Raw genomic sequence first — 27315 nt, 5'->3', positions numbered from 1 at the left:
TTGTGTCATCTGCATATCTGAGGTTGTGACTAAATGACTAAACAACAACAACAACAGCAACAACAACAACAACAAAGTTATGTAAGATCTCCAGGAAGCAGAAGTCCAGGTGCTGAAGGAGGCATCCCAGAGCGGTTTCAAGTGCCTCCTGTTTGCTTCTGAGTGTCGAAATCCATCCTTTGTGCAGGGCCTTGATACCATCTCCGAGTGCTGCCAATCCAGAACCCTCTTTTTCCCCTTATACCAGCCCTGGGCTTGGCTATATAAGGGCTCTTGTGCCAGAGCAGCGGCAGCGACAGCAGATAAGGCAGCCCCGGAGACCTGTTTGCAAATGTCAAGGAGTCCCAGGTAAGAGACACAAAACTCCTAACGCTTTTGCTGCAGCGTTTTCCGCTTCTCCCCCAAGCAAGGCACAGCAGGGTTGGCTTGGCTTGTTCTGTTTCCAAAGAGCAACCGGGGGGGGGGGCTTTCCATAGGAATGCCTAAAGGGGATCAGTTTTGCCTGTGAAATCGCCTCACCCCAAATGTGCCCACTCAGCCACTTCGATCGGCAGAATTGGCACTGCTGCATAACCCCCATTCTGCATTGGTAAGAACTCAGTTGTGGAGTGTCTACACTTTGGAACTCCCTGCCACATGAGGTCAAGAAAAAGCCTTCACGGTACTCTTTGTGGCGCCTGCTAAAAACAGTCTTGTTTAGACAAGTCTGCCCAGCTTTTAGTATTCTAACTTTTTGTAGGTTTTAATCATAAAAATAATATTTTTTATTTTTTAAAGTACTGCTGTATTTTTTTAATTGTTTTAAAATTTTGTAAACTGCTTTGAGGTTGTTGTTTTTACAGTCAAATGGTGTACAGAGGTTTGGAAATGTACTTTCAATCTGTTCCTGGAGACTGAATTGGCAAAAACAGCAATTGTCCCGAGCAATTGGAGTAACAGCGGATATGAAATAAAATCAATAGTAGTAAAAAAAAAAGAGAGATAGTTAGGGGTGATTCCAAGCAGAGGGGAGATGAAAAGATGATTCTTGACATGATGGTGGCTTTTCTGAAAAGGAAGGTCAATTTTCAGTGCTTAGACCTGGGAGACGTGGGTTCAAATTCTCCGCTCGGCCATGAAGATCACAGGGTGATGTGGGGGGGGGGGGAGTCCCTGCCTCTCTCAGCCTAATGTACCTCAAAGGGCTGTTGTTGTGGGGGTTAAGTAAGGAAGGGGAAAAACCAGGGGTGTCACCTCGATCCCCTGGGCGGGGGGAAGGTGGGATTCTGCAATGTGGCGTCTCTACGGAAACCAACAAAGGTTCCTTTCATCCCACATAACAAGGAAGTGCCCTTTGGAATGTCTAATATTTTGGAAAACTCAGTTTGTGTGTGAATGAACACTCCACACCCAAAGGACTCTCTCTCTCTCTCTTTTCCGCTGGTAAGATTTTTTTATTGAAATTTCCTCACGGTACAATAAAATTGCAACTGCGAAAGATGCAAAACAAAGAAAAGAAACAGGAAAAGAAAAGAAAGGGACAACAGGGATAAAAAGAGGAACGAGAAAAATAAAGAAAACAAAAGAAGAGAAACATGAGCAAAAACTTCAAGAGAGGAACTTCCAATTTCCCACCTGCCATTTATATAAAAGAAGGAGATAAGATAATTTAGCACCTTTGGTCAATGTGAGCATCCAGCGACTCCACTTTCTGCTAAACCATATTTCCTCCAAGTTAAGGTGTCTCAGATTCATTTCCTGTTCACACGGAAAGTCCAAGATGGGTTCTCTAATTGTTAATATTATTAATAAACCTTAACCACGTCCTTTCTTTTAATTTTACTTCTGTTAATTCCCACCACCATGACTCCAAATGGAATAATACTAGATTTTTTCCCCATCCATGTTTGTATCAAAGTCTCTCCACTGTGATCGCTATCCATTCACTTCTCCAGGAAACTAAGGGGCTGAAGCAGCCAGTTCCCGCATTGCAGGGGGTTGGAATGGATGACCTTTAGGGTCCCTCCCCATTCTGCAGTTCTGTGAACCTGTGAATTCATGAGCTCTTTTCCCATTTTCCTTTTCCTTCTGATATTGCATCACTCCCGGAGGCCGCTGATCATGAGGGGTCATTGTGGAGATCTCCCCTCCCCCTTTTGCTCCTTTAGAAAAAAGTGAAATGCCACCCCCCATTGCATACCTTGGGGTTCACTCTTTTGTGCCAGCCCTTCGTTCTTCCTTCTTCTTTCTCTGTGGCTCAGGCTTGGCTCCATCCCTTTTGGCACTCAACCACTTGACTTTGCTGTTAGCCAGAATGATAAAGTCACACCTGTTTGCCCCAAAGACCCATCCCACTGGGGGAAACTGAGCAGAAAGATGATAATCAGCCAGTCTAAATGAGCATCTTAAAAAGCAGAGACATCACCTTGACGACAAAGGTCCGTATAGTTCAAGCTATGGCTTTCCCAGTAGTGATGTATGGAAGTGAGAGCTGGACCACAAAGAAGGCTGATCGTCGAAGAATGGATGCTTTTGAATTCTGGTGCAGGAGGAGACTCTTGAGAGTCCCTTGGACTGCAAGAAGATCAAACCTCTCCATTCTGAAGGAAATCAGCACTGAGTGCTCACTGGAAGGACAGATCCTGAAGCTGAGGCTCCAAGACTTTGGCTACCTCATGAGAAGAGAAGACTCCCTGGAAAAGACCCTGATTTTGGGAAAGACGGAGGGCACAAGGAAAAGGGGAAGACAGAGGACGAGATGGCTGGGCTGTGTTCTCGAAGCTACTAACATGAGTTTGACCAAACTGCGGGAGGCAGTGGAAGACAAGAGTGCCTGGCGTGCTCTGGTCCAGGGGGTCACGAAGAGGCGGACACAGCTAAATGACTAAACAACAAAAATGAGCACAGTAACCTTTCTGTGTCATCTCAGAAGCCTGGCTCTGCCAGGAGACCATGCAGTAACTTGTCCATAGCTATTATGGAGGTAGGTTTGGGGGTTTTTTTCCTTTTAAGCCCTGCATGTTACAAGCGGCATGTTTAATTGAGCAGGAAATAGCAGCGCTTATTTTTATACCGAATAACTTCATGTTTTCTCCCCCAAAAGCAGGCTTCAAAGATTTCAAAGGAGCCAATTTTGGTCCATGGCATGTCTGCAAAAGAGATGCCAGCAAACCTCTTTGATTATATCCTGCACTGAAGGCTGCTGCCCGAATCCTGGCCTTCCTCTCTCTTTCAGTAGTCATGGCAATGAGTCCACACGTGTGCGCTGATCAAAGACAGGATGCGAGAGACATTCTAGCAAGTCAGAATCTCAGTTAATGATGCCAGGAACTCCTAGGAAGGAGGGTTATCTTCAACAATAATGAAGTTATGTGGTACAGACCAAACTCTGCTGTTCGGCAGGGCGGAAATGATCAGGCTTGCCTCGCCTTGTTCTTTGGCTCGTAATTCAGAGAATGAAAGTACAGTGGTACCTCGGGTTAAGAACTTAATTCGTTCTGGAGGTCTGTTCTTGGCCTGAAACTGTTCTTAATCTGAAGCACCACTTTAGCTAATGGGGCCTCCTGCTGCTGCCACACTGCCAGAGCACGATTTCTGTTCTCATCCTGAAGCAAAGTTCTTAACTTTGCTCCATCTGGTACACAGGCTAAAACCCTCCCTGCCCACAGACTGTCTCGCCAGAGTGGTGCATGCTCTGGTTATCTCCCGCTTGGATTACTGCAATGCGCTCTACGTGGGGCTACCTTTGAAGGTGACCCAGAAACTACAACTAATCCAGAATGCGGCAGCTAGACTGGTGACTGGGTGTGGCCACCGAGATCACATAACACCGGTCTTGAAAGACCTACATTGGCTCCCAGTACGTTTCTGAGCACAATTCAAAGTGTTGGTGCTGACCTTTAAAGCCCTAAACGGCCTCGGTCCAGTATACCTGAAGGAGCGTCTCCACCCCCCATCGTTCTGCCCGGATACTGAGGTCCAGCTCCGAGGGCCTTCTGGTGATTCCCTCGCTGCAAGAAACCAAGTTACAGGGAACCAGGCAGAGGGCCTTCTCGGTGGTGGCACCCTCCCTGTAGAACGTCCTCCCACCAGATGTCAAAGAGAAGAACAACTACCAGACTTTTAGAAGACATCTGAAGGCAGCCCTGTTTAGGGAAGCTTTTAATGTTTAACGGACCACTGTATTTTAATACTTTGTTGAAAGCCTCCCAGAGTGGCTGGGGAAACCCAGCCAGATGGGCAGGGTATAAATAAATTATATTATTATTATTATTATTATTATTATTAATCCGATATATTATTTCTGGGTTAGCGGAGTCTGTAACTTGAAGCATCTGTAACCTGAAGCGTCTGTAACCCGAGGTACCACTGTATACCATTGCAGAGAGTCTAGTAAATATGCCACCACTTTAACATCTCATCCAAAGAAATCTTAGAATCATAGAATTATAAAGTTGTAAGGGACCTCTGAGGGCCATCTAGTCCAACTCCCTCCAATGCAAGAATCATAGGTGTCTCTACTTCCAGAGTAGCGTCCATACAATCAAATCAAAACACAACACAACACTCTGTACTGCAGGCTTAAAACAGAAAAAAGACACACAAGAAAACCCAGAAGCCACACACCTTGAGCAGAAAATGTGGCTGTTCATATCACATCTGGCTTGTTCCCTTCGCACCTGAGCACCCCACACCTGCTCCAGCTGCCTTGTCCCTCTCTCTTTCGCAGATGCAAGGAGGATGAAGACCTTGACAGTGGTGAAGATGTGGTGCCTGGTCGCCATCTTCTGCGGGTCCTTGGTTCCCTTGCAAAGTCTTGGGCTGGGCGGTCTTCTTGGTTCAAGCTCAGCAAAGACTGAGAAAGGTGAGTTGGACCTCAAACGGGTGACACGAGGGGCAGCTGAAGAGGCAGCACAAGTCCAGCTCCCACACTTTCCATGGGTTATCTGAAAGCAAAGATGAAATTCCTTGGGAAACACATTTCTGCCCTTAAGGTCTTCAACGCCAAAATTATAGCTCAATTGTACTATGGTATTCCAGTTTGGCTGCCAGGGTTTACCCAGTTGGTAGAATGAGTCCAAGCAGTTTTCCTCTTCAAGATCTTTACTGTCTCACGCTGTGTACCCTATGCAGTCAACACAAGGTAGAGACTGTCGCCTGGGCGAGATTTCTTCTATGCTGGTAAAGATGCTCTCGTCAGCGAAGTTTTGTTAGACCCCTTTCTTTCCCCAGGCCTACAACAGTTTAACAAGAAGGTACAGCAACTCAGGCTGTCAGTGGAACTTTTGTGATCGATGTCCCTACCATCCGCCAAGGCTATAATGAAAACTAGGTTGTGAGATATTGAGCACCAGGAACTAACAGTAGCAGCAGAGAAAACATGCTCCCCTCTTAACTTTCAACTTTCTTGGGCACATGAAATTAACCACAATTACCTTGAATGTCTGCTTAATCCTCAAGAAAGAAGGGCATTTTCACTGGCCAGGTTTAATTCAAATCCATCAAACCCCCTTTGGGGAAGGTTCTCAGGCAGGGTGGAAGGAGAAAGAACTTGCCCATGTGAAGACCACCTGGTGGAAACCCTTACGCATATGGCTATATATGCTGATCTCCGCCAGCAATTTCTAGATCAGCTCTGCATCCCCAAATGAAAACCAGAGTTGGAGGCCATATATTTTCTATTACTGGAGCTCACCAAGTTAGTGGCTAAATATCTCTATTTGGTTTTTTGTTGTCGAAATACACTGCAGACATCTGATCTCCCTGGAGACCAAGAGATTGACAATAGACTGCTCTGCCTCCTTTATTTTAGCAAAGGTTTTGTGCCACTGGTACAGGGGATGCGGGTGGCGCTGTGGGTTAAACCACTGAGCCTAGGACTTGCCAATCAGAAGGTCGGCGGTTCGAATCCCCGCAACGGGGTGAGCTCCCGTTGCTCGGTCCCTGCTCCTGCCAACCTAGCAGTTCGAAAGCACCTCAAAGTGCAAGTAGATAAATAGGTACCACTCTGGTGGGAAGGTAAACGGCATTTCCGTGCGCTGCCCTGGTTCGCCAGAAGCGGCTTAGTCCTGCTGGCCACATGACCCGGAAGCTGTACTCCGGCTCCCTCGGCCAGTAAAGCGAGATGAGCACTGCAACCCCAGAGTTGGCCACGACTGGACCCAATGGTCAGAAGGTCGCGGTTTGAAACTCTGTGACGGGGTGAGCTCCCTGGACCTAATTGTCAGGGGTCCCTTTATGTAGCTAAACTATGGAACTCACTCCTGCAGGAAGCAGCAACAGTCGCCAACCTGGAAGGCTTTCAAAGAGGTTTGGCAAATTCACGGAGGAGAAAAGGGATATTAATGGCTGCTCGCCACAGTGGCTCTACTCTGCCACCAAAGTTGGAGGCAGTGATGTTTCTGAATCCCAGCTTCTGAAAGCCAGAGTGGGAGAGAGGGATCTTGTGCCTTGGATCCTGCTTGCAGGATTCCCATTGGAGCATCTGGCTGGTTACTGCCAGAACAGGACCTTGAGCCATTGGCCTGATCCAGCAGGTTCTTCTTGTAAGCCACTTGGATATATATATTTTTAATGAAACTGTAGTCTATAAATATTTTTACGTCTGACTACTTAAATAGCATCCGTATTGGCAATATACTTGGCACAGGAGGTCTGTTATACACAGGCATTGCTGGGGGAAAGGGGCTCATGGGGACATGTCTGAACATGAAATTTATTACGGTCAGAGACCAGCTTGTGAAATACAAATGGAACTACAATCCCAATAGCAAAACAGACATTTAAAACAATATACAATGCATTTTAAGTTTAAAAGTGCGATAGGCATATAAACACATTAAAACTTTAAAATAGACTACCTTAGAGAAATGACCCAACGTCGCCCGTGGATCCGGGTTGGGAATTTTCATAACTAGAATGGATCGGGGGATGGTCTGCGCCTACAGATCTGTGCGCAGAATCTGGCGACAATCCGGGTCGTCTTGTGGTTTTTGCCTAATAGGAGATTGAATTTTTGCTTTACCGGGAGGTCAGCAAGCCTCACCAGCAGGGGGGTCAATGGTTTCCCTACGTGCCTGATCGTAAAAGGGACATCTAAAAAATATGTGTTCAGGGATTCCTATATCCCCCAATGAACAGGCGCAAATTCTCTGGTCATATGGGACTTTTTAAAAGGATCCTTCCAAGACCGGCAAGGACAGAGCCAAGTTTCTGGCAAGTGTAAAAGACCTTCTTGCATTTTTGGATACAAGAAAAAAGAGATAGGCTGCTGGAACACCTATATATCTCTCAGTTTCTACAATTTTGCAGTCGGGGAACCTTGAGCAGTCCTGTTGTCTCTCGGCGTCTATAATTCTTTGCCTAACCATTAGTTTTTGCTTGGCCCAAGCCCAGACTTAGAAGGGCTTGAGGGGCAAAACCCATTTTCTAAAGAGTGTTCAGGACTACCAACCTGACTGGAGCTGGGTGCAAAGGATCAGTGGAGCTATACCACGGGGGAGCAGTTTCAGTGACAGCCATTTATAGATTGATGTTAGGCTGATGTGCGCCTCCACTCTCATCGCTGGGGACATGTCTCCTTGGATGGTTCTCACTATCTCAGAAATCCCCACACAGCCATGAATTGCTGGGTGACCTGGCTCCACTCCTTGCCTCTCGGCCCAACCGACCCCACCGGGTTGTTCTGGGGATTGAAGGATAAGCAGGAGAACCATGCAGGCCACCTTGAGCTCCTCGGGGAGAGAAAGTGGGCTATAAATGTAATATATAAATAACGGGGATCTTCTTGGTGCAGGCAGTGATTCTGGCAAAGGTGGTCTCCTCGGTGGTCTTGGAGGCGGCCTGCTCGGTGCTGTCGGAGGAGGAGCAGTAGATGGAGTACTTGGAGCTGTTGGTGGTGGAGATGACAGCAAAGGCGGCAGCGGCTTGCTTGGAGCTCTTGGTGGTGGTGGAGGAGAAGGTGGAGGTGGTCTCCTTGGTGCTGTTGGAGGTGGTGGAGGAGAAGGTGGAGGTGGTCTCCTTGGTGCTGTTGGAGGTGGCGATGGAGGTGGTCTCCTTGGTGCTGTTGGAGGTGGCGATGGAGGTGGCCTGCTCGGCACTGTTGCTGGAGGAGATGGCCTGCTCGGTGGTGGAGGAGGCCTTCTTGGCAACACCACCGGAGGTCTACTTGGTGGTGGTGGTGAATCTGGAGGTGGCGGCCTGCTTGGTGGTGCTCTGGGTGGCGATCTCCTTGGCAAAAATGGCCTCCTGGGTGGTGATCTTCTTGGTGGAGAGAACGGCCTTCTTGGTGGAAACCTGCTTGGTCTGGGAGGTCTCCTCGGCGGTGGAGGATCCAAGGAGCCGTTCCAATGGTGAGTTGGTGTGGGCAAGGGAGCAGCCGTTGCAGTTGACAGACCACATCCCCAATCAGAATGAGAGCCTGTAGGTCCATCACCACCCCTAATTCTGTACCTGGTTGCATTACAGGCCAATTCTGCTCTCCTTCTCTTCCCTTCTACCACTAGGAAGGGTATTGATAAGCTGGAAGGGGTGCGGAGGAGGGTGACCAAGGTGACCAAGGGTCTGGAAACCAAGTCTTGTGAGGAACGGTTGAGGGAGTTGGGCATCTTTAGCCTGAAAAAGAGGAGACTGAGAAGAGATATGACAGCCAACTTTAAATACCTAAAGGGCTGTCACATGGAAGTCGGAACAAGCTTGTTTTCTCCTGCTCTGGAGCATAGGACATGAACCAGTAGATTCGAGTTACAAGAAGGGAGATTCCGACTAAACATTAGGAGGACCATCCTGAGGGTAACAGCCATTTGTCAGTGGGATGGACTCCCTCAGAAGGTGGTGGGATCTCCTTCATTTGAAGTTTTTAAGCAGAGATTGAATGGCCACCTGTCATGGATGCTTTAGTTGAGATTCCTGCCTTGCGGGGGGTTGGAATAGACGATCATTGGGATCTCTTCCAACTCTACAATTCTATGATTCTAAGAGCATCTTATTAGGCAAGATCTGTTATCTTGTTGGGGTTGAACCACATCAGTGCCATTAGGAGGAGAGAGTGGGATGGATACATGACTTTGCAATGTGTGCCGGCCATTCTGGGGTCTCCATGCATTTTCTCCCTTCTGTTATGTTGCTCACAGGTTTAATGCTGTGAACCTTGAGGTTGTTGGAGGGTCCTGGAAGGTCATCCGTGGAAATGAGCTACAGCTCAACCTACATGCAACTATTACTACTAATTTGCCGGGGTGAGTCCTGAGAGCGAGAGCTGCTTCCTTCACATTCAGCTTGTTCTGAAATTAACATGAGCAGGAAAGGGCAAAAGTCCAGTAGCAGAAGACATATTTTGCACCTCTATGCATCCTTCCCCAACCTTCTCTTTTCCTAGATGTTGCCAGACTACATCTCCCATCAGCCCTGGCATCATATATCTGTGCTGATGGGAGATATAGTGCAAAAGACAGGGAGAGCACCAGGTCAGCGAAGGCTAGTCCCTTATTGGAAGGGATTCCAATAAGCAGGAGGGCTAGGAAGGAACTCTGCCTGAGATTTTGCAGAGATGCTTCCATACCAAGTCGAAGTGGCCAAAAAGGATGGGCTGGTTGCCTGGTTTCTTCCAAGGTAGCTCCTTCCCACCACAAACACCTTAATGAGGATTTGTTGACTGTGGTCAATGCCTCTCCTTATCCAAATGCTTCTGAGTTCCCCCAGGTTCTTCTTCACTGTCCCACTCATCTGCCCCAACCAGCTCTTGTTGTTGTTTAGTCCTTTAGTCGTGTCCACCTCTTCGTGACCCCCTGGACCAGAGCACGCCAAGCATTCCTGTCTTCCACGGCCTCCCGCAGTTTGGTCAAACTCATGCTGGTAGCTTCAAGAACACCGTCCAACCATCTCGCCCTCTGTCGTCCCCTTCTCCTTGTGCCCTCCATCTTCCCCAACATCAGGGTCTTTTCCAGGGAGTCTTCTCTTCTCATGAGGTGGCCAAAGCATTGGAGCCTCAGCTTCAGGATCTGTCCTTCCAGTGAGCACTCAGGGGTGATTTCCTTCAGAATGGATAGGTTGGATCTTCTTGCAGTCCATGGGACTCTCAAGAGTCTCCTCCAGCACCATAACCAGCTCTAGGCAGCCCCAAAGCTCTGCAGTTAAACCAATGTCAACCAGAAGGGCTGAGATGCCCTTGTGGGACTTCCCCATTGCTCCTGACAACCTTCAGGAGGGAGATGCAGAGGCGCGTCTAAGCATGCATGGTCTGGTCCTGCCTCTATGTGCTGTGGGTGGCCTGCACTGAGTTGCAACACTATATTCTCATCCAGCCTTTCTACAAAGAGACATTCCCAGAGCATGGCATACTCCACAATGCCTTAACCTAAGAATATAGGAAGAGCTGGCTGCTGGATCAGGCCAATGGCCCATCTAGTCCAGCATCCTATCCTCATAGTGGACAACCAGATGTCCCCCCTGGGAATCCTGCAAGCAGGACCCAAGCATGGGATTCCTCTCCCCTGCTGCAACTGGTTTCCAGCAACTGGTATTCAGAACCATCACTGCCTCCAACTGTGGAGGGAGAACGTAACCATCCTGGCTAGTAGCCACCAATAGCCCTCTCCTCCGCCATGAATTTGTCCAATCCTCTTTCAAAGCCACCCAGGTTCATGGCCTCCTGTGGGAACGAGTTTAACAGCTTGTCCATGCGCTAAATGAAGAAGAACTTTCGTTGATCTGTCCTGAATCTTCCAACATCCAGCTTCATTCGATGCCCATCAGTTTTAGTGCTACGGAATAGAGGTTTTCAAACAATGACCCAGGTGTTTCCCAAAAGCTGGTTGACAAGAGAGGCAGCTTGCCTCTCTGTGGTTTTTCTTTTGCAACCCACAGCTGCCAGAGAGCACTGAGCATGTTCTGGGTCAAGCTTCCACTTTAGTTTGTGCTGAGCGCCTCTGCAAGGCCCTACAGCCTCTGGCCATTCCCCACATGAGCTGATGACACATCCCAGAACACTCTCTGGCCCCTGCAGGTCCCTTCCCAACACTCAAAGCCCAGCACCCCTGTCTGACTTTGTCTCCCAGGGTGCTCAGTTTTCTCAGCGGAACTTCCGTGGTGATGGACATCAGCCCTCACCTGGCCTTAACCCAAGACAAACCAGGAGATCTCAAGCTGGTCCTCAAGAACTGCCAGGATATGGTCGCTGGCTTCAGCATCAAGCTGCCAAGCAGGTGGGCATTAAAGGTTTTGGGGGCTTATCTGGGTGGTTTCCTTATCATTTTGGGAAGTGTAAACAAATCAGACTAAAATTAAATCTTCTCCCAATTTCTCCTCCATCCTTACCTGTTCTGGCTTCACCTCATCCACTCTGCCTCTCTGAGAATCACTGCAGTGTTTGAAATGGAAGGTGGCATCTCTCATTCCATTAGCCAAGCATTTCTGCTTCCACGATGGAACTCCCCATTGTGTGCAACCTGCGTCCTCCCCAGATCTTCTCCAAAGGATTGGATGAACCCCCAGATCAGATTTAGGGGGAGTGTGGGGACAGAGGAGCAAGGAGGAACGTTCATTTGTGGAAGCAGAAATCCTTGTGATAATGGAATCAGTGACTGGATATAAACCAGATTGGCCAACCAGCTCTTAGTGCTCACTCTCAGGGCTTATCCACACTTTGCTTTCCTCCACTCTTTCAAGGTAAAGTTTTTCACTTAACGCTCCGTGCCCAAGGAACTTTTCTTTTTCTTTTGCCGCAAAAATCTACTCTTTAAAGCTCAATTGGAACAAACGTCAATGCATGGAAAACCCGAACTGACCTTCATTCTGTTTCAGCTTTTCATGGGGAAAGCTCAGGGCAGAAACAAAACAGAACAGAACAGAACAGAACAGAACAGAACAGAACAAAACAAAACAAAACAAAACAAAACAAAACAAAACAAAACAAAACAAAACAAAACAAAACAAAACAATGCTCATCCATGGGCCAGATCTCTACCTGGAATGAGTTGAGCAAAGTGTGGATAAGCCCCCAGAGTTCAGTGGGGCTAGCTTCATTCTGTTTCCATTTTGAATCCTTGCCATTTTCCCCCTTTATTCCTTGTCTTGTCTTGCTCTGAATTATAGGGCTTGTTCCAATATTCTAACAGATGGCAGAGAAATCCTCTCACTGTTAGGAGAAGGGGAAATTGCAGATTTATTGCTGCACCACCCTCCTAGTGGTGCAGCAATAAAACTGCTCGTACATTTGCAGAACTAGGCAGGGTCCAGTATGGGTTGCAATTGGATGGGGGACCACGTGTTGAGATTCCTGCATTGCAGGGGGTTGGACTAGATGTCCCTCAGGGTCCCTTCCAACTCTACAATTCTAGGATTCTTATTGGCTACCAGACACCTGCATCTTTATAATGTCGACTGCACAACCTACTCCTGGATCAAGGCCAAAGTAGCCCTAAGCAACCATCATAATCAAAAGTCAAATCCCTATAAGGTCACCTTCCTTGGTGATAAGAGCAGGAGACACAGCAAAGCATTGGGGAATCCAGCCCTGAAATCTGACTGGGGTTGTTTTGTCTCTTTCTCTTGTCTCTTACGGCCTAGGACCCTCGTACCTACGGGACCTCCTCTCCTGATATGCCCCACGGAGGACCTTACGGTCTCCAAACAAAAACATCTTGGAGGTCCCAGGCCACAGAGAGGTTAGGCTGGCCTCAACCAGAGCCAGGGCTTTTTTGGCTGTGGCCCTGATCTGGTGGAACGCTGTGTCACAAGAGACTAGGGCCCTGCGGGACTTGACATCTTTCTGCAGGGCCTGCAAGACAGAGCTGTTCCACCAGGCCTTTGGCCAAGGCACAGCCTGATCCCCTCCTTTGGCAATCCTCACAGAACTCTAGCCCAATGGTTGCCATGGATTTGACTCTGAATTAATTTTATAATGAAATGATTTTAGAATGTTGTATTACTTTTATTGTTGTTAGCCGCTCTGAGCCCGGCTTCGGCTGGGGAGGGCGGGATATAAATAAAATATTATTATTATTATTATTTCCTCCTTAGCTTGCTTGCAAACCTGTTGAGTGGCGTCATCAATTCTGGCCTCCGTACCCTCCTGCCTTCAGTGGTGAGTAGCCAATTGTCTACATGTATTGGGGCAAAAGGCTGGCAAATGGCTTGGAAGAATGGGAACTGGAGAGCAAGTAGTTGGGGGAGGGCCATGGCTCAGTGGCAGAGCATCTGACTTATTATTTCCATGTTGATGATGATGATGATGATGATGATAGGGACCCCAAGGGTCATCTAGTCCAGTGTTCTTCAAACTTGGGTCCCCAGATGTTCTTGGACTACGTCCCATCATCCCTATTGGCAAAGATGACTGGGAACCCAAGGTTGAAGAACTCTGATCTTGTGATATCTCAGAAGTTGGCATTGTTCTTCTTTGCAGATGTGCCCAGTGTTCCAACTCTGGTTCAATGTTGTCAACATGCAACTCCAAGCTCTCAACAGTAAGTTTCCTTTCTAAACCTTCCTCTCGTTTGCAAGCTTGTGGGGAGCTGCTGATGGCGTAATCCTGCCCCATCCCAGCTTCCAATGGACTTTCTCGTGGTCCCCTGCCCTCATTCATGCCTCTCTCCCCTCCCTGTTCAGAATACGCCTCCTTCGGGCTCCTTGGGAAACTCCAGACAGCTCTCTCCAGCGTGCCGATTTCAACAGGACAGTTTTCTGAAATGGACCTGAAGGTGTGTTCTCCACATGCACTGGCTTTCTTGCTCCTCCTGCTCCTCCTGGGGTGCTTCCATGTTCTAAGGACTTCTTCTGCCCAAGCTTCTCTTGGACAAAGCTCCCCTCCCCAGGGACCTCAAGCTTTTACGATTAATCTTAAATGGAGAGAAATATGGATCACAGCTTCCACTTCCGTAGACACCCAGGGGTGCATTTCCCACAACCTTGAGGGTCTTTGCCTGTCTCCCCATCTCTGCCTCCTCTTTTATAAAAGTGACCTCATGTGGGGTGTGGAGATGCATGAGATTCAGCCCAAGGACAGAGTGAGTCACACAATTGGCCCAGCTAGCTCAGTTATATTGTCGACACCAGTGGTTTCCAACCTTTTTGAGTCAATGGCTGCCTTGATCACTTACAGTAGGATTCCCCACTTCCGCCAAGCCCCTTTCGGCGCCACTTTTTGCATGCATGTAAGTGGGAGCATGGGACGCGGTTGGCACTGTGGGTTAAACCACAGAGCCTAGGATTTGCTGATCAGAAGGTCGGCGGTTCGAATCCCTGTGACGGGGTGAGCTTCCGTTGCTCGGTCCCAGCTCCTGCCAACCTAGCAGTTCGAAAGCACCTCAAAGTGAAAGTAGATAAATAGGTACCACTCCAGCGGGAAGGTAAACGGCGTTTCCATGCGCTGCTCTGGTTCACCAGAAGCGGCTTCGTCCTGCTGGCCACATGACCCGGAAGCTGTACGCCGGCTCCCTCAGCCAATAAAGCGAGATGAACGCCGCAACCCCAGACTGGACCTAATGGTCAGGGGTCCCTTTACCTTTTACCTTTAAGTGGGAGCACATGTCTTGAAGGGAACCCAAGCAATGCCACCACTTTGCAGGGCCGAGCTGATGCCCCCCCCTCCTGAAATTAGTGTGCCCAAGGGGGCTGGAGAGGACAAATAAGATTAAGACCAGAAGCAGAAATATTTTGTTATTGCAGGGAAGGAAAGAGAGAAGCGCGCAGCAGAGGGCACACATGCAAACATGGTCCTTCCGTGATCCAGCAGGCTAATTTTGCATCCTTATGAAGAAAGCAGAACTTTCTTCATGGAGTGATCTCTCCCAGTCCCTGGAGGAGTGTGCCATGTTTTATCTGACTCTCTTTCTTCCCCTTTTGTAGGACAAGCCTTTTCCGGGAGCCTTCCTCAAGTGGCTACTCGACTGTAAGTTTCCCCTCCTTCCCACCATCCCTACAGGTTGAGATTCTTAAGAATCACGAAGTTTCCTTTTGTTGGGTTCTGGTGCCTGTCTGGGCCAAGGGCCAAACCAGACGGGTTGGGGGCAACCCCATTTATTCACGGAGATGTCTGCCTTATTCACATGCAAGGTATGAGGTCCAGGCTTATTTTTGCAGCAAAAGGTGTACACACAGGTTTGGTGGGCTGAACCCACTGCTTGGGACCACCTTACCTGGCCGTGCCCAATACCTGCTTCAGGCACTTCCTGTTTCAGATCTGAGCTGGGAGAAAAGGGTTTGCATTAGGGAAGAGAGGAGGGTAATTCTCCACTCACCCATTAAGACTTTTGCATCTGATTGTGGGTTAAAAAAAAGGAAAAAAGGATGGCCTCCCTGCTTTGGACGTCAACAGGGGAAGGAAACATGGCTGCTCCACATTGCAACTAGAATGACTGCATTTATTTAGTTATTTCATAAAAATGTGTTCACCCTTTGATTATAAAATAAAACCTCCAAGCGTTTTACAAAAGAGATAAACCACAAAATCAGCAGTGGGATGAATAAACAAGAATAACAAATTAAAATAGCAACAGACTGAAAACAGATTAAAACTTGCATTGGCTTTCTAAAGATCCGGGTAGTTTGTCCAAACAAAAAAATGTTTTTAGCATGCCCCAAAAGCGAAGGCGCCTGATGACAACAGGCAGGGAGTTCCAAAGTTAAGGTGCTGCCCTGAATTTTATAAAGGGAGCGCCCAATGTTAAGGATGCAGTTGAGGCTGCAAGGGTGATCCCCTATGGACACAACACACCCTTTGATGTCCCAGGAATCAGGCCAACCCCAGCCATGCGAGATCAAATGGGCAGGGGTGGAAGGCGATGGTTGGGCTGCCTGGTTGGGAATCAATAACCAGCTTGCTTCTCTGCAGTTGCCCGTTCTTTTGGTGGACACAAGACTCGCTGACAGGCTTCTGCAAGCATCTGGTGAGTAAAGATCCCCAAGTCCTTCTGCTCTCCTGAAACTCTCACAGCCTCCATTCCCTGCTGTGGCTTCATGGCTGCGTGGTGGTTTCACAAGGAACCATAGATGGCCGCTTCCATCCACGCACCCGCGCACGGATTTTCTGTGCAACTTCAGTGCAGGACTTCCTTTTGCTGCAGGGGCTGCCAACAACCCACTCCCAGCCTTTAAGCCCCCCACGAAAGGTGGCAGTGTGGGTGATCAGCCCCTGAAAACAGCCAGTGTGACAGAACAGGGTCCCGTCAGCCTGTCCCACGATGCGATTGGCAGTTCACTCGCTGAACCTGCGACAGGAGGCCCCGCCCCTAACCTGGATCTCCATTCTGCAGAATAAGCTGTTCATTCAGTGCTGGCCAGTGGGGGTGAGAGGGTTGGACTAATAATAATAATAATTTATTATTTGTACCCCACCCATCTGGCTGGGTTTCCCTAGTCACTCTGGGTGGCTTCCAACAAAGATTAAAAAATACATTAAAATGTCACACATTAAAAACTTCCCTGAACAGGGCTGCCTTCAGATGTCTTCTAAAAGTCTGGTAGTTGTTCTTCTCTTTGACATCTGGTAGGAGGGTGTTCCACAGGGCGGGTGCCACCACCAAGAAGGCCCTCTGCCTGGTTCCCAGCAACTTGGCTTCTCGCAGTGAGGGAACTGCCAGAAGGCCCTTGGCGCTGGACCTCAGTGTCCAGGCTGAACGATGGGGGTGGAGACGCTCCTTCAGGGATACTGGACCGAGGCCGTTTAGGGCTTTAAAGGTCAGGACCAACACTTTGAATTGTGCTCGGAAACGTACTAGGAGCCAATGTGGGTCTTTCAGGACCGGTGTTATGCGGTCTCTGCGGCCGCTCCCAGCCACCAGTCTAGCTGCCGCATTCTGGATTAGTTGTAGTTTCCGGGTCCTCTTCAAAGGTAGCCCCACATAAAGCACATTGCAGTAGTCCAAGCGGGAGATAACTAGAGCATGCACCACTCTGGCAAGAAAGTCTGCAGGCAGGTAGGGTCTCATCCTGGGTACCAGATGGAGCTGGTAAACAGCTGCCCTGGACACAGAATTAACCTGTGCCTCCATGGACAGCTGTGAGTCCAAAATGACTCCCAGGCTGCGCACCTGGTCCTTCAGGGGCACAGTTACCCCATTCAGGACCAGGGAGTCCCCCACACCTGCCCACCTCCTGTCCCCCCAAAACAATACTAGGGCCTGACAGAGACCAGGGTTCAAATCCCCACTCATCATGAAGTGCATTGGCTGACCTTGGAAATCAGTTGCTGCCTCTCAGCCTAACCTGTCTCACCGGGTTGTTGTGGGCATTAAATGTGGAGGGGGAGGAGAACCACACAGGCCCCCTTGGAGAGAAAAAAGGTGGGATCTAAGTGCCACAAATAAGCAATAAATAAACCCTGGTCTTCGTGGAGGAGTCTCTTGTTAGTTCTTAAAGCTGGACACATTCCTGATGAATTAACGTTCCTCAGGTTTCAGTCCTCTCCTTGTAATTCGAACCTGCCACTTCACCTGGTGTGCCACTTCACTGAAAGGTGTGCCAATGTTCCCTCTTCTAATTACCTTTTAAAGCATGCAGATGCTCGGCCGCACCTTTGATCTCGTGTTTTCTTTAGGATGAAGCTTGCCAGCAGCTCCTCTGGCTTCTCGGCTCATGACCTGCCTCACAGACCTTTCATTGTCTTCGCAAGGTGCCTCTGGACAAAATCCAGTTTGAACAGCGCCCTCCTTGGCAGATGGAACTGAACTGAGGGGTGAATCCTTAACTCATCTCTCCTCATCTTCTCCATGCTGCTGATGGATGATGTTCCTCAACTTCTCTATAGCAGCCCCCAAAATGCCAGGAGACCATATTGTCCCTTGAACTTGAATATACCTTGGCCAGCCTTCCCCAACCTGGTGCTCTCAAGATATTTAGGATATTTACAACTTTCAGTCCCAGCCAGTGCAGGTGTGCTGGGAATTGTAGTCAGGGAGGTCCTTGGCTCAGCATCTGCCTTGCAAGCAGAAGGTTCCAGGGTCTACCCCAGACATCATCTCCAGGCAGGCTTGGAAGAGACTTCTTCCTGAAATCCTGGAAAGCTACTGAGCTACATGGTTGGTGGTCTGAGTCTGCTTAAGGCAGTTTCCTATGTTCCTATGTAGTCCAAAACATACTGAGGGCACCAGGTGGAGAGAGACTTGGATAGACCAGAGCGATTTGGTCAAACACCCAGAGTGAGTGGTACAGGTCCAATTCAAACCCCTAAGATTTGGCTACAGGTCCCAATTTGTCCATGAACCTGCTGTGTGGTCTTGAGGAAGTCCTTGCTCTCGCCCTCAGTTATTCAGTCTGCAGCATGGGGAGAATTGAAGCCTACAGGGCTGGTGTGAGGATGAAGGAGACCAGCTGGTGTTGCTGGCTACCCTGAATGGCAACTAGACACAAAGGCAAAAGAAATGTGAACCAGTAGCTCGTGCCCTTAGATATGGGGTCACAAACATCCAGCAAGGCGTCGTTGCTTATTCTGGAGAGTTGCAGAAGACCCTGGCTGCTGAATCAGACCCAAGGGGGATCCAGTGGGTTTCTTAAATAAACATACAGTACCATGGTGATCTTTACTTGTTCAGAACAACAGTTGCTGATGGGAAACCCACAAAAATGGAGTCTGTGACCCTATCAATTACACAGCCTTGCATTAGCTCCACAAATGCATCAAAATTAAGTCACGTTCTCTGAGACAAAGCCTCCCTACCTTCTCAGAGCTTGATGCCCAATTCAGCGACATGAGGCTAGCTCCAGGCCAAGTTTTCCCTGCACAAACTTCCATAATACGGTCTCAGCAAGCAGATTCTCCTAACAGCATCCTTCCACAAACTCTTTGTTCTACATCTCTTCACATGTAGGCCCTATCAAAGCATGTACTAGAATTCCCGCTGCAGGGAATTCTAGTCCATCCCTCGTGTATCTCAGTGGGCTGCCAGGATGCCTTCCCTGGGAGGTGGACAAGATGGCCATGATCCCAAGGCCACTCTCTCTTCAGATGTGGGTTTCAACTTTCTCATGGGACAGCTCCCTAGATGTGGTCCAGGGAAGCTTTACTTCTGCCCCACTTATCAGGTGGGTGTCTTAGTTGCTGGGGGCAAACAGACTTTAAAGAATATCTACTGCAGCTAATTATTGTTATTAATAGAATTTCTATACTGCCCTTCACCTGAGAATCACGGGGCAGTTTACAATATAAAAACATAGGCTTGTTTTCATTTCCTTGAGGTCTATCAGCACAAACAGATCAGATAAGAGCAAGGGTGCGAATAAGGTATCTTTTCAATTATAACATTAATTCAGTTCTGCAAGGGACACAAATTACTCGCATAAAAATTGCCGGTGTGAGGAGACAACATCTCCTACTTAGACGAAAACCAGAACTCCCTAGAGAGAAAGAAAACCGTTGCTTTAGGGACCGGGAACAATTAATTGATTGGAAGGGTTGACAGGTAATCAATTTGTAACCTGAATGAGGAACAGAAAAACCTAGACCTGTAGAAATGCTTGCTCAGTTGTCCGTTTGATCATGCAAGTATTCAGGCATTTTCTAATTTAAGAATTAAAAATGTGCAATCATTAAAATTCAGCAGTGCATAAAAATCTAATTTCGCACTGAACTCATCAATATCTAACTTTAAAAATCCAATTTAAGAAGTCCTCCAGTTAGCTGAATATTGGGTTTTTGGGATGAATACTAAGAAGGCAGAATCCTATAGGCTTATACCCCCTTCTGCATTGCCTGCATATCTCTCTTTCTCTCTGGGGGGCTCAAGTCTCTGTCCATGGGGTTCCAAGGAGCCCAGACACTGGTCTGCTTAGCTTCAACGTGGTCACCCCATCACGTGCCTTTGGACTATGGGTGCTATTCAGTGTTCCTCACGCTCAGAGTAGAACCACTGAAATCAGTCACACTCATTGATTTCCATGGACCTACATGACTGTGGCTTACACCCACATACATGCCTACTTGGAAGTTTGAACAACTTAAATGTTCAATAGACTTGGGGCTGATCCGGACTTCCTTTTGTGCCGCACTTCCCAGGCACAGATCTGTGTTTTCCAGGTCTGTATCTTCCACCACCACTTTCCCCAGGAAAATTGGCTGCTTATTGCTGAAACAGAACAAACATCAATCGGGTTTTCTGTGGGTTGCTGTTTGTTCTGATTCAGCAAGTTTTCCTGGAGGACAAAAAAATATGCTTGGATACAGACCTGGAACTGTGGGATGTGGGTGGCGCTGTGGGTTAAACCACAGAGCCTAGGGCTTGCCGATCAGGTCGGTGGTTCGAATCCCCACGATGGGGTGAGCTCCCATTGCTCGGTCCCTGCTCCTGCCAACCTAGCAGTTCGAAAGCACGTCAAAGTGCAAGTAGATAAATAGGTACTGCTCCAGCGGGAAGGTAAACGGCGTTTCCGTGCGCTGCTCTGGTTCGCCAGAAGCGGCTTAGTCCTGCTGGCCACATGACCTGGAAGCTGCACGCTGGCTCCCTTGGCCAATAAAGCGAGATGAGCGCCGCAACCCCAGAGTCGGCCACAACTAGACCTAATGGTCGGGGTCCCTTTACCTTACAGACCTGGAAAGCATAGACCTGTGTCTGGAAAGTGTGGCACAAAAGGAATCTGGATGAGCCCTTGCCCTTGGGGAAATGTGTAGAGGATTGCAGCCTTAACCGACATTAAGGAATGAACAGTGGAAGACTTGCTTTGGACAAAGAACTTCCCAGATCTGATCTTTGGCATAACTAGTTAGGGAGACGAAAGACCCCTTTCTGGTGCCCTGCAGAGCCACTGCCTACTTTTGCCAAGGTGGTTCCCTCCAGATGTTTTGCATCACAACTCCTGTCAGCCCCTGAGAACACGCCTTCATCGTCCTTTTCTTGCCAAGTTAAGGCGTTTTTTTTTATGCTCCCAAGCTTTTCGATTTGCAATTGGATCATGCTGCTTGTTTTATGCTGCCTTTTGTCATTTTGTGGCTTTTTGCTTCTGCTATTTTATTTTGTCCTTATATTCTTTATTATTTTCATCTTCCGTGAACTGCCTCGAGGATATGATTGATCAGGCTAGAACCTAGAGCAAAACACTTTCCTCGCTTCATGTTTAAAGTTTTAGTGCTCTTATCGCTTTCAAAGCTATTTCCTTTGGTCATGTTTCTACTTACGATTCTGTGTTGTCATGAGTCACAAGAGAGCCAATTATTCGTAATAGGTCTTGATTTTCCTTTAAATTAGTTGCAGTACAACTGTAACAGGTGTAGGTTTGTTTTGTAATGAGCTGCATATAAATACTTTATGCTATTAATTTCCTACTATGTGTTCATAAGAATGTATAAAAAATATTTTTTCACTAGATCAAGTCCATCATTTTTGTTGCATTAATTAAATTGTTTGAAATGGAATTTTGAATGAATGCACAATTAATTCCTACTGTTTCGAATGTCATCATGTGATTATCTCCCTTAGTGGGTCATGCAAACCACTGTTCTGAATAATGCCTTTCGTAGGGTAGAGGGCACAAGGGGTCAGAGTCATCAAAAAAGTGTGGGAAATACTGTCTTAAATGTATATAATAAATACATAAGATGGACCTGAGTTGGCATAAGCAGTTTCTTATGTTCTTAATTGTCTCCCCAATTCAAGAAGGCAGTTTCTTGTTCCTTCTGCAATTTGAATGAAGTTATGCAATTGCTGTTGAATGGTTTCTTTAAATGTAAAGGTTCATCATTGTTCCACTCCATGTGTATGTCTTTAAGGGGCCAGAGCAAGGGCCAGAGCAAGATAACGAGACCCAGCTTTACAGCTGTGTAACATAGCAGGTGCTGCTGAGTTGTATTTGATTAAGGTGTGTCAGCATTTGGGTAGAGTATATAAGGAGCAGCATCTAGCTCTCCCATTACCCTGGGGGATGGGTTGGTGGTTGGGTCTGGTTTGTTGATGTATTTAGTGTTAATGGAGTTTTTGTTTTTCTTATTAAAACCTTCTTTAAGTTATTTTTGAGTCCTTTCTTTTTAATGCATGATCTCCCCAGCAAGCTCTCTGCAGCGTCACTATACTGCAAAAAGCCAACAATTGCATGTGTCCCACCTTTGTGGCGTCTTTTGTGAGTCTTCTCTCTCAGCAGCTTGACGTGCCACGACTGTATCCTCATCACAGTGTAAACCGAGACGCGAGCCAAGGGGCCGATTGAGTTACCAGGTTTTGTGGCTAGACAATAACTGCTGGCGATAATCTGCAAAGGGCGTGAGAAGCACCTGGCACCTCCAAAGGGCAAAAGCATTACCGTCTTGGGAGCCTGACCACTATCTAATGACCGCAACGCAGGGAAATGGTGCTCCCAGAAGGAGACGGTTTTGTCTTTGGGGCCACGCTGTGTTTGCGTAGCTTGAAGGAGAAAAGCCAAGGTCATGGTTTAGTGCCTTTAAATATTTGTTGTTCTGAGAAAACCCTTCTATTATGGGGAAAGATGAGTATCTCTAGGGCGGCCGCAGGATAAAGAAAAACCAAAAGCAAACAGATTTCATTTCAGAGGAGAAGAAAGGAAGAAAGGTTCTGAGTTGAAGAGAGGACAGCTTCAGATGTTCATGATGGAGACCCCAGTGCTCTTGACACTGATACATATCTCTACACAGAATCATAACATTGTTGAGCTGGAAGGGACACGGAAACATTTAGTGGGGAGGGTACTGTGGCTTAATGATGGAGTGGTGTTTTTGTGGCTGGAAGTTCAATCAGTCCCCAACTTCTGCAGTTGAATCTCAGAACTGTAGAGCTGGCACTGGGCTTTAGGGGGCTCCACAGGACGTCATAATGATGACATAGTGAATTGAGCAGAATGGAAGGCGAGGGGCATCAAATTTTGGCCTCGCACAGGGTGCTGCTGAAATGTGGAAGACCAAAGCCTGTCTCTGTCTGTCTCCAGGGTCAGAGGCAGCAATGCTTCTAAAGAGTCAGTGTGGTGTAGTGGTTAAAAGTGGTAGTCATGTAATCTGGGGAACTGGGTTCGCGTCTCTGCTCTTCCACATGCAGCTGCTGGGTGACCTTGGGCCAGTCACACTTCTCTGAAGTCTCTCAGCCCCACTCACCTCACAGAGTGTTTGTTGTGGGGGAGGAAGGGAAAGGAGAATGTTAGACGTTTTGAGACTCCTTAAAGGGAGTGAAAGGCGGGATATCAAATCCAAACTCTTCTTCTTCTAAAGAATCGTTGCAGAAAACTGTGGGATTGGAGAGTGCTGTCCTGATAGCAGGAGAGTTTTCCACGAGCATCTGAGTGACCACTGGGGGAAGAGGATACTGGTCTAATTAGCCTGTGGGCCTGATGCAGCAGGCACTTCTTATGTTCTTAGCATGATCCAAGTGTGAAGGAGCGTCTCCATCCCCATCGTCCAGTCCGGACACTGAGGTCCAGCTCTGAGGGACTTCTGGCAGTTCCCTTGCTGTGAGAAGCCAAGTTACAGGGAACCAGGCAGAGGGCCTTCTCGGTGGTGGCACCCGCCCTGTGGAACGCCCTCCCATCAGATGTCAAAGAGAAGAACAACTACCAGACTTTTAGAAGACATCTGAAGGCAGCCATGTTTAGGGAAGCTTTTAATATTTAATGCTGTATTGTTTTTAACACTCGATTGGCAGCCCCCCCCCCCCCCGAGTAGCTGGGGAAACTCAGCCAGATGGGCAGGGTATAAATAATAAATCATCATCATCACGTTTTGGACACATGATCCAAGATCATGCCCCACAACTCTCTCTGACAGCTCAGGGTTCCTTTTGGGCCACATGCCGAGAGAGACTCTTAGAGTTTGCATCAGCCTAGGTTTAGCAAACCACCCTGGGCAGCCTTTGCCCTGCTGGCATATCAGATTCTTCCTGGTCTCTGCGATTAGTTTCAGTCAACGATTGAGGACAAAAGGCTATGCAGTGGGAAGAGCGTTCAAGGGAGGTCACGTCCAGTGTGCGCAACCATCACGCCACTTTAAAAATGTTCTTCTGCTTGCCAGATATTAACAAAAGCGGGGAAAGGGGAAAAGAAAACCACAAGCCAAAGAAGTTTATTTGATGAACCGAGAGATACTGAGCCAACTGCGTCCTCGGAGGAAGTGTCAGTGATGTGTCTGACAGCAGGAGATAATTTCTGCTGGGGTGCCAGAAAGGTCTTTTTAACGCTAACATTTATATCAGGATCAGTTAATGGAACAGTCCGTTACGGAAATAAGGGCTCCTTGGTTAATACAAGAATGGTTCTACTGGAGTACACATCAAGCTTAGTCTAGCCCAACACTCTCGCCCCACATCCATCTAGGGAGGCTGCAAACAGTTCCCAGGGTCTGCAGGGGGTAAATTCACAGATTTTCTGCCCCTGAACATGGAGGTCTCTGAAGTGTAGGTGGCTTCTCACAAGGCAAGACACAGCGATCACAGCAAGAACCTTTACTGAACTACATAATAATAATAATAATAATAATAATAATAATAATAATAATAATTTTTTATTTATATCCCGCCCTCCCCAGCCGAAGCCGGGCTCAGGGCGGCTAACAACAATAAAATAATACAACATTCTAAAATCATTTCATTATAAAATTAATTCAAATCAAATTAATGGCAATCATTGGGCTAGAGTTCTGTGAAGATTAGCAAAGGAGGGGGTCAGACTGTGCCTTAGCCAAAGGCCTGGTGGAACAGCTCTGTCTTGCAGGCCCTGCGGAAAGATGTCAAATCCTGCAGGGCCCTAGTCTCTTGTGATAGAGCGTTCCACCAGATCAGGGCCACGGCCGAAAAAGCCCTGGCTCTGGTTGAGGCCAGCCTAACCTAGCCTCCCTGTGGCCTGGGACCTCCAAGATGTTTTTATTTGAAGACCGCAAGGTCCTCCGTGGGACATACCAGGAGAGGCGGTCCTGTAGGTACGAAGGTCCTAGGCTGTATAGGGCTTTAAAGGTCAAAACCAGCACCTTAAACCTGATCCTGTACTCCACTGGGAGCCAGTGCAGCTGGTATAGCACTGGGAGAATGTGATCCCATGGCAAGGACCCCGTAAGGAATCCCGCCGTGGCATTCTGCACCCGCTGGATTTTCTGGGTCAGTCTCAAGGGCAGCCCCACGTAGAGCGAGTTACAATAATCCAGTCTGGAGGTGACCGTCAAGTGGATCACAGTGGATCATAACTGGGAAACAGGGGCAAAGCAACTGCTTATATACATTCCTGAATGTCTGGGCCACTCCCACTGCCAACGTGATTGGCTGTCTAAACTTCCAAACTGCGAATCATGACTCAGAGTTTAAGGGCCAATGGCAGAGGCCCAAACCCTGAAATGTTCTGTGACTGCACATTCATGTCTCGAATCAGAACACAGGAGCCCAGAATCCTTAGTTCATACTCAAGCTCAGGCAAACACAGACCAATGAATACATAACAGTCCCATTCACGATTCACCACCACATCAACCATCTAAGCCTCTAAGCTTCTGGCCATGGAAGGACCTTGCGGTAATAATAATAATAATAATAATAATAATAATAATTTATTATTTATACCCCGCCCATCCGGCTGGGTTTCCCCAGCCACTCTGGGCGCCTTCCAACAGAACATTAAAATACAATAACCTATTAAACATTAAAAGCTTCCCTAAACAGGGCTGCCTTCAGGTGTCTTCTAAAAGTCAGATCATTGTTTATCTCCTTGACATCTGGTGGGAGGGCGTTCCACAGGGCGGGCGCCACCACCGAGAAGGCCTTCTGACTGGTTCCGTGTAACCTCGCAGCTTGCAATGAGGGAACGGCCAGAAGGTCCTCAGCGCTGGATCTCAGTGTCCGGGCTGAACGATGGGGGTGGAGACGCTCCTTCAGGTATACTGGACTAAGGCCATTTAGGGCTTTAAAGGTCAGGACCAACACTTTGAATTGTGCTCGGAAATGTACTTTTTTAAGGAGCTCCTCCCCTAAATTTGTTGGCCCAGAGATAGAAAGAAGATAAAGTCCCTACCAAAGAAGAATGGCAGATCAAGTTGATGGATTATGCCGAAATGGTTATAAAATGACTGGAAGAATCAGAAATAATAATAATAATAATAATAATAATAATAATAATAATAATAATAATAATAATACCCTTATTGTCAATGTACAACCAGTGTACAATGAAATTGTAAGACCAAGAATCAGGAAGACCAAAATTTTAATAAGGAATGGGGGAAATTTATAACTTGTCTTAAATACCATTGTAAACAGTTAAAATCATTAGCGGGATTGGAATATCACTTGTAGTTTCATAGTGAATTTTGCACACAGTGGAGAGGTAAAAGATTTGGGTTGTCATAAAAGATGAAATGGGGAAATGATTGACAACAGGACCCACAAAGGGCAGGAGGGAAGTCCAAGAGAAAGAGTTTGGGAACCACTGATCTAAACAAAAGGAAGTCCGTCCACATTTTAAAAAAACTCAGACCCTTCTCCCTAAGCGTCCAGGGGTGTTTGAATAAGATGGTTTTCCCAGTAGTGATGTATGGAAGTGAGAGCTGGACCATAAAGAAGGCTGATCGCCGAAGAATGGATGCTTCTGAGTTCTGGTGCTGGAGGAGACTCTTGAGAGTCCCATGGACTGCAAGAAGATCAAACCTCTCCATTCTGAAGGAAATCAGCCCTGAGTGCTCACTGGAAGGACAGATCCTGAAGCTGAGGCTCCAAGACTTCAGCCACCTCATGAGAAGAGAAGATTCCCTGATGTTGGGAAAGATGGAGGGCACAAGGAGAAGGGGACGACAGAGAACGAGATGGTGGGACAGTGTTCTCGAAGCATGAGTTTGACCAAACTGCGGGAGGCAGTGCAAGACAGGAGGGCCTGGTGTGCTCTGGTCCAGGGGGTCACGAAGAGTCGGACACGACTAAATGACTAAACAACAACAAATGGACAGACACATTTTTCTAAATTCCAGGTACATACATCGTTGGCAAATGTAGAAAGAGATTTGAATGGCTGCTTACCTCTGGGTGAATGCATGAAGCATAATGGACCCAGAGATCAGCTTACTGAATTCAGTTCCATTTTAAGTTGAGGATATATTAACACCCCAACACCCCTTTTCTTCATCAGGAAACTGTTGGCAGAATATCAACAGACCCAACACAGCCCAACACAGAAAGCGAAAGAGGCACAACTCAGGGGCAGAAAAAATGAAGGCGCCATCCAGACTCACAACTCATTTGAGCCCTTCTGGGCAGACTAGGCCAGCTGGGACTCCCAATTCCCAAAGGTACACAAATTTGGGGCAGTGGGTACCCAGTTTCTTATTCATGATGTTTTAAAGCAGAGATTTGATGGCCATCTGTTATGGAGACTTTAGCTGAGGTTCCTCCATTGCAGCAAATGGGGCTGGAGGGTCTTTTCCAACTTTACGATCTATGATTC

The 27315-nt window shown here is 47.6% G+C and overlaps 2 protein-coding genes across 2 annotated transcripts in view; both read left to right on the top strand.

Annotated features, from left to right (window-relative positions):
• CCM2L (CCM2 like scaffold protein) overlaps nt 1-27315 on the top strand; it is an 881881-nt gene that overhangs the window by 776834 nt on the left and 77732 nt on the right. The gene's annotated exons all lie outside the window — the stretch shown is intronic.
• On the top strand, nt 161-21512 carry LOC310708811 (uncharacterized protein). Its single transcript, XM_083507663.1, has 12 exons — nt 161-348; nt 4709-4843; nt 7775-7939; nt 8015-8330; nt 9111-9215; nt 11034-11180; nt 12997-13060; nt 13382-13442; nt 13585-13676; nt 14824-14866; nt 15809-15863; nt 17513-21512. Exons 2-11 carry the CDS (start codon nt 4720-4722, stop codon nt 15841-15843), a joined length of 1152 nt encoding a protein of 383 aa, XP_083363789.1. The 5' UTR covers nt 161-348; nt 4709-4719; the 3' UTR covers nt 15844-15863; nt 17513-21512.

This window comes from Podarcis liolepis (genome assembly GCF_965112155.1).
Source record: "Podarcis liolepis genome assembly, chromosome: 6".
In the NCBI taxonomy this organism is placed as follows: Eukaryota; Metazoa; Chordata; class Lepidosauria; order Squamata; family Lacertidae; genus Podarcis; species Podarcis liolepis.
This window is presented reverse-complemented; position numbering and strand designations above follow the sequence as displayed.

Coding starts and splice junctions, on each gene's coding strand:
- LOC310708811 (XM_083507663.1), top strand. CDS start 4,720: ATGAAGACCTTGACAGTGGTGAAGATGTGGTGCCTGGTCGCCATCTTC. Junction 11,181..12,996: donor AGCATCAAGCTGCCAAGCAG/GTGGGCATTAAA, acceptor TTTCCTCCTTAG/CTTGCTTGCAAACCTGTTGA. Junction 13,061..13,381: donor GTACCCTCCTGCCTTCAGTG/GTGAGTAGCCAA, acceptor TCTTCTTTGCAG/ATGTGCCCAGTGTTCCAACT.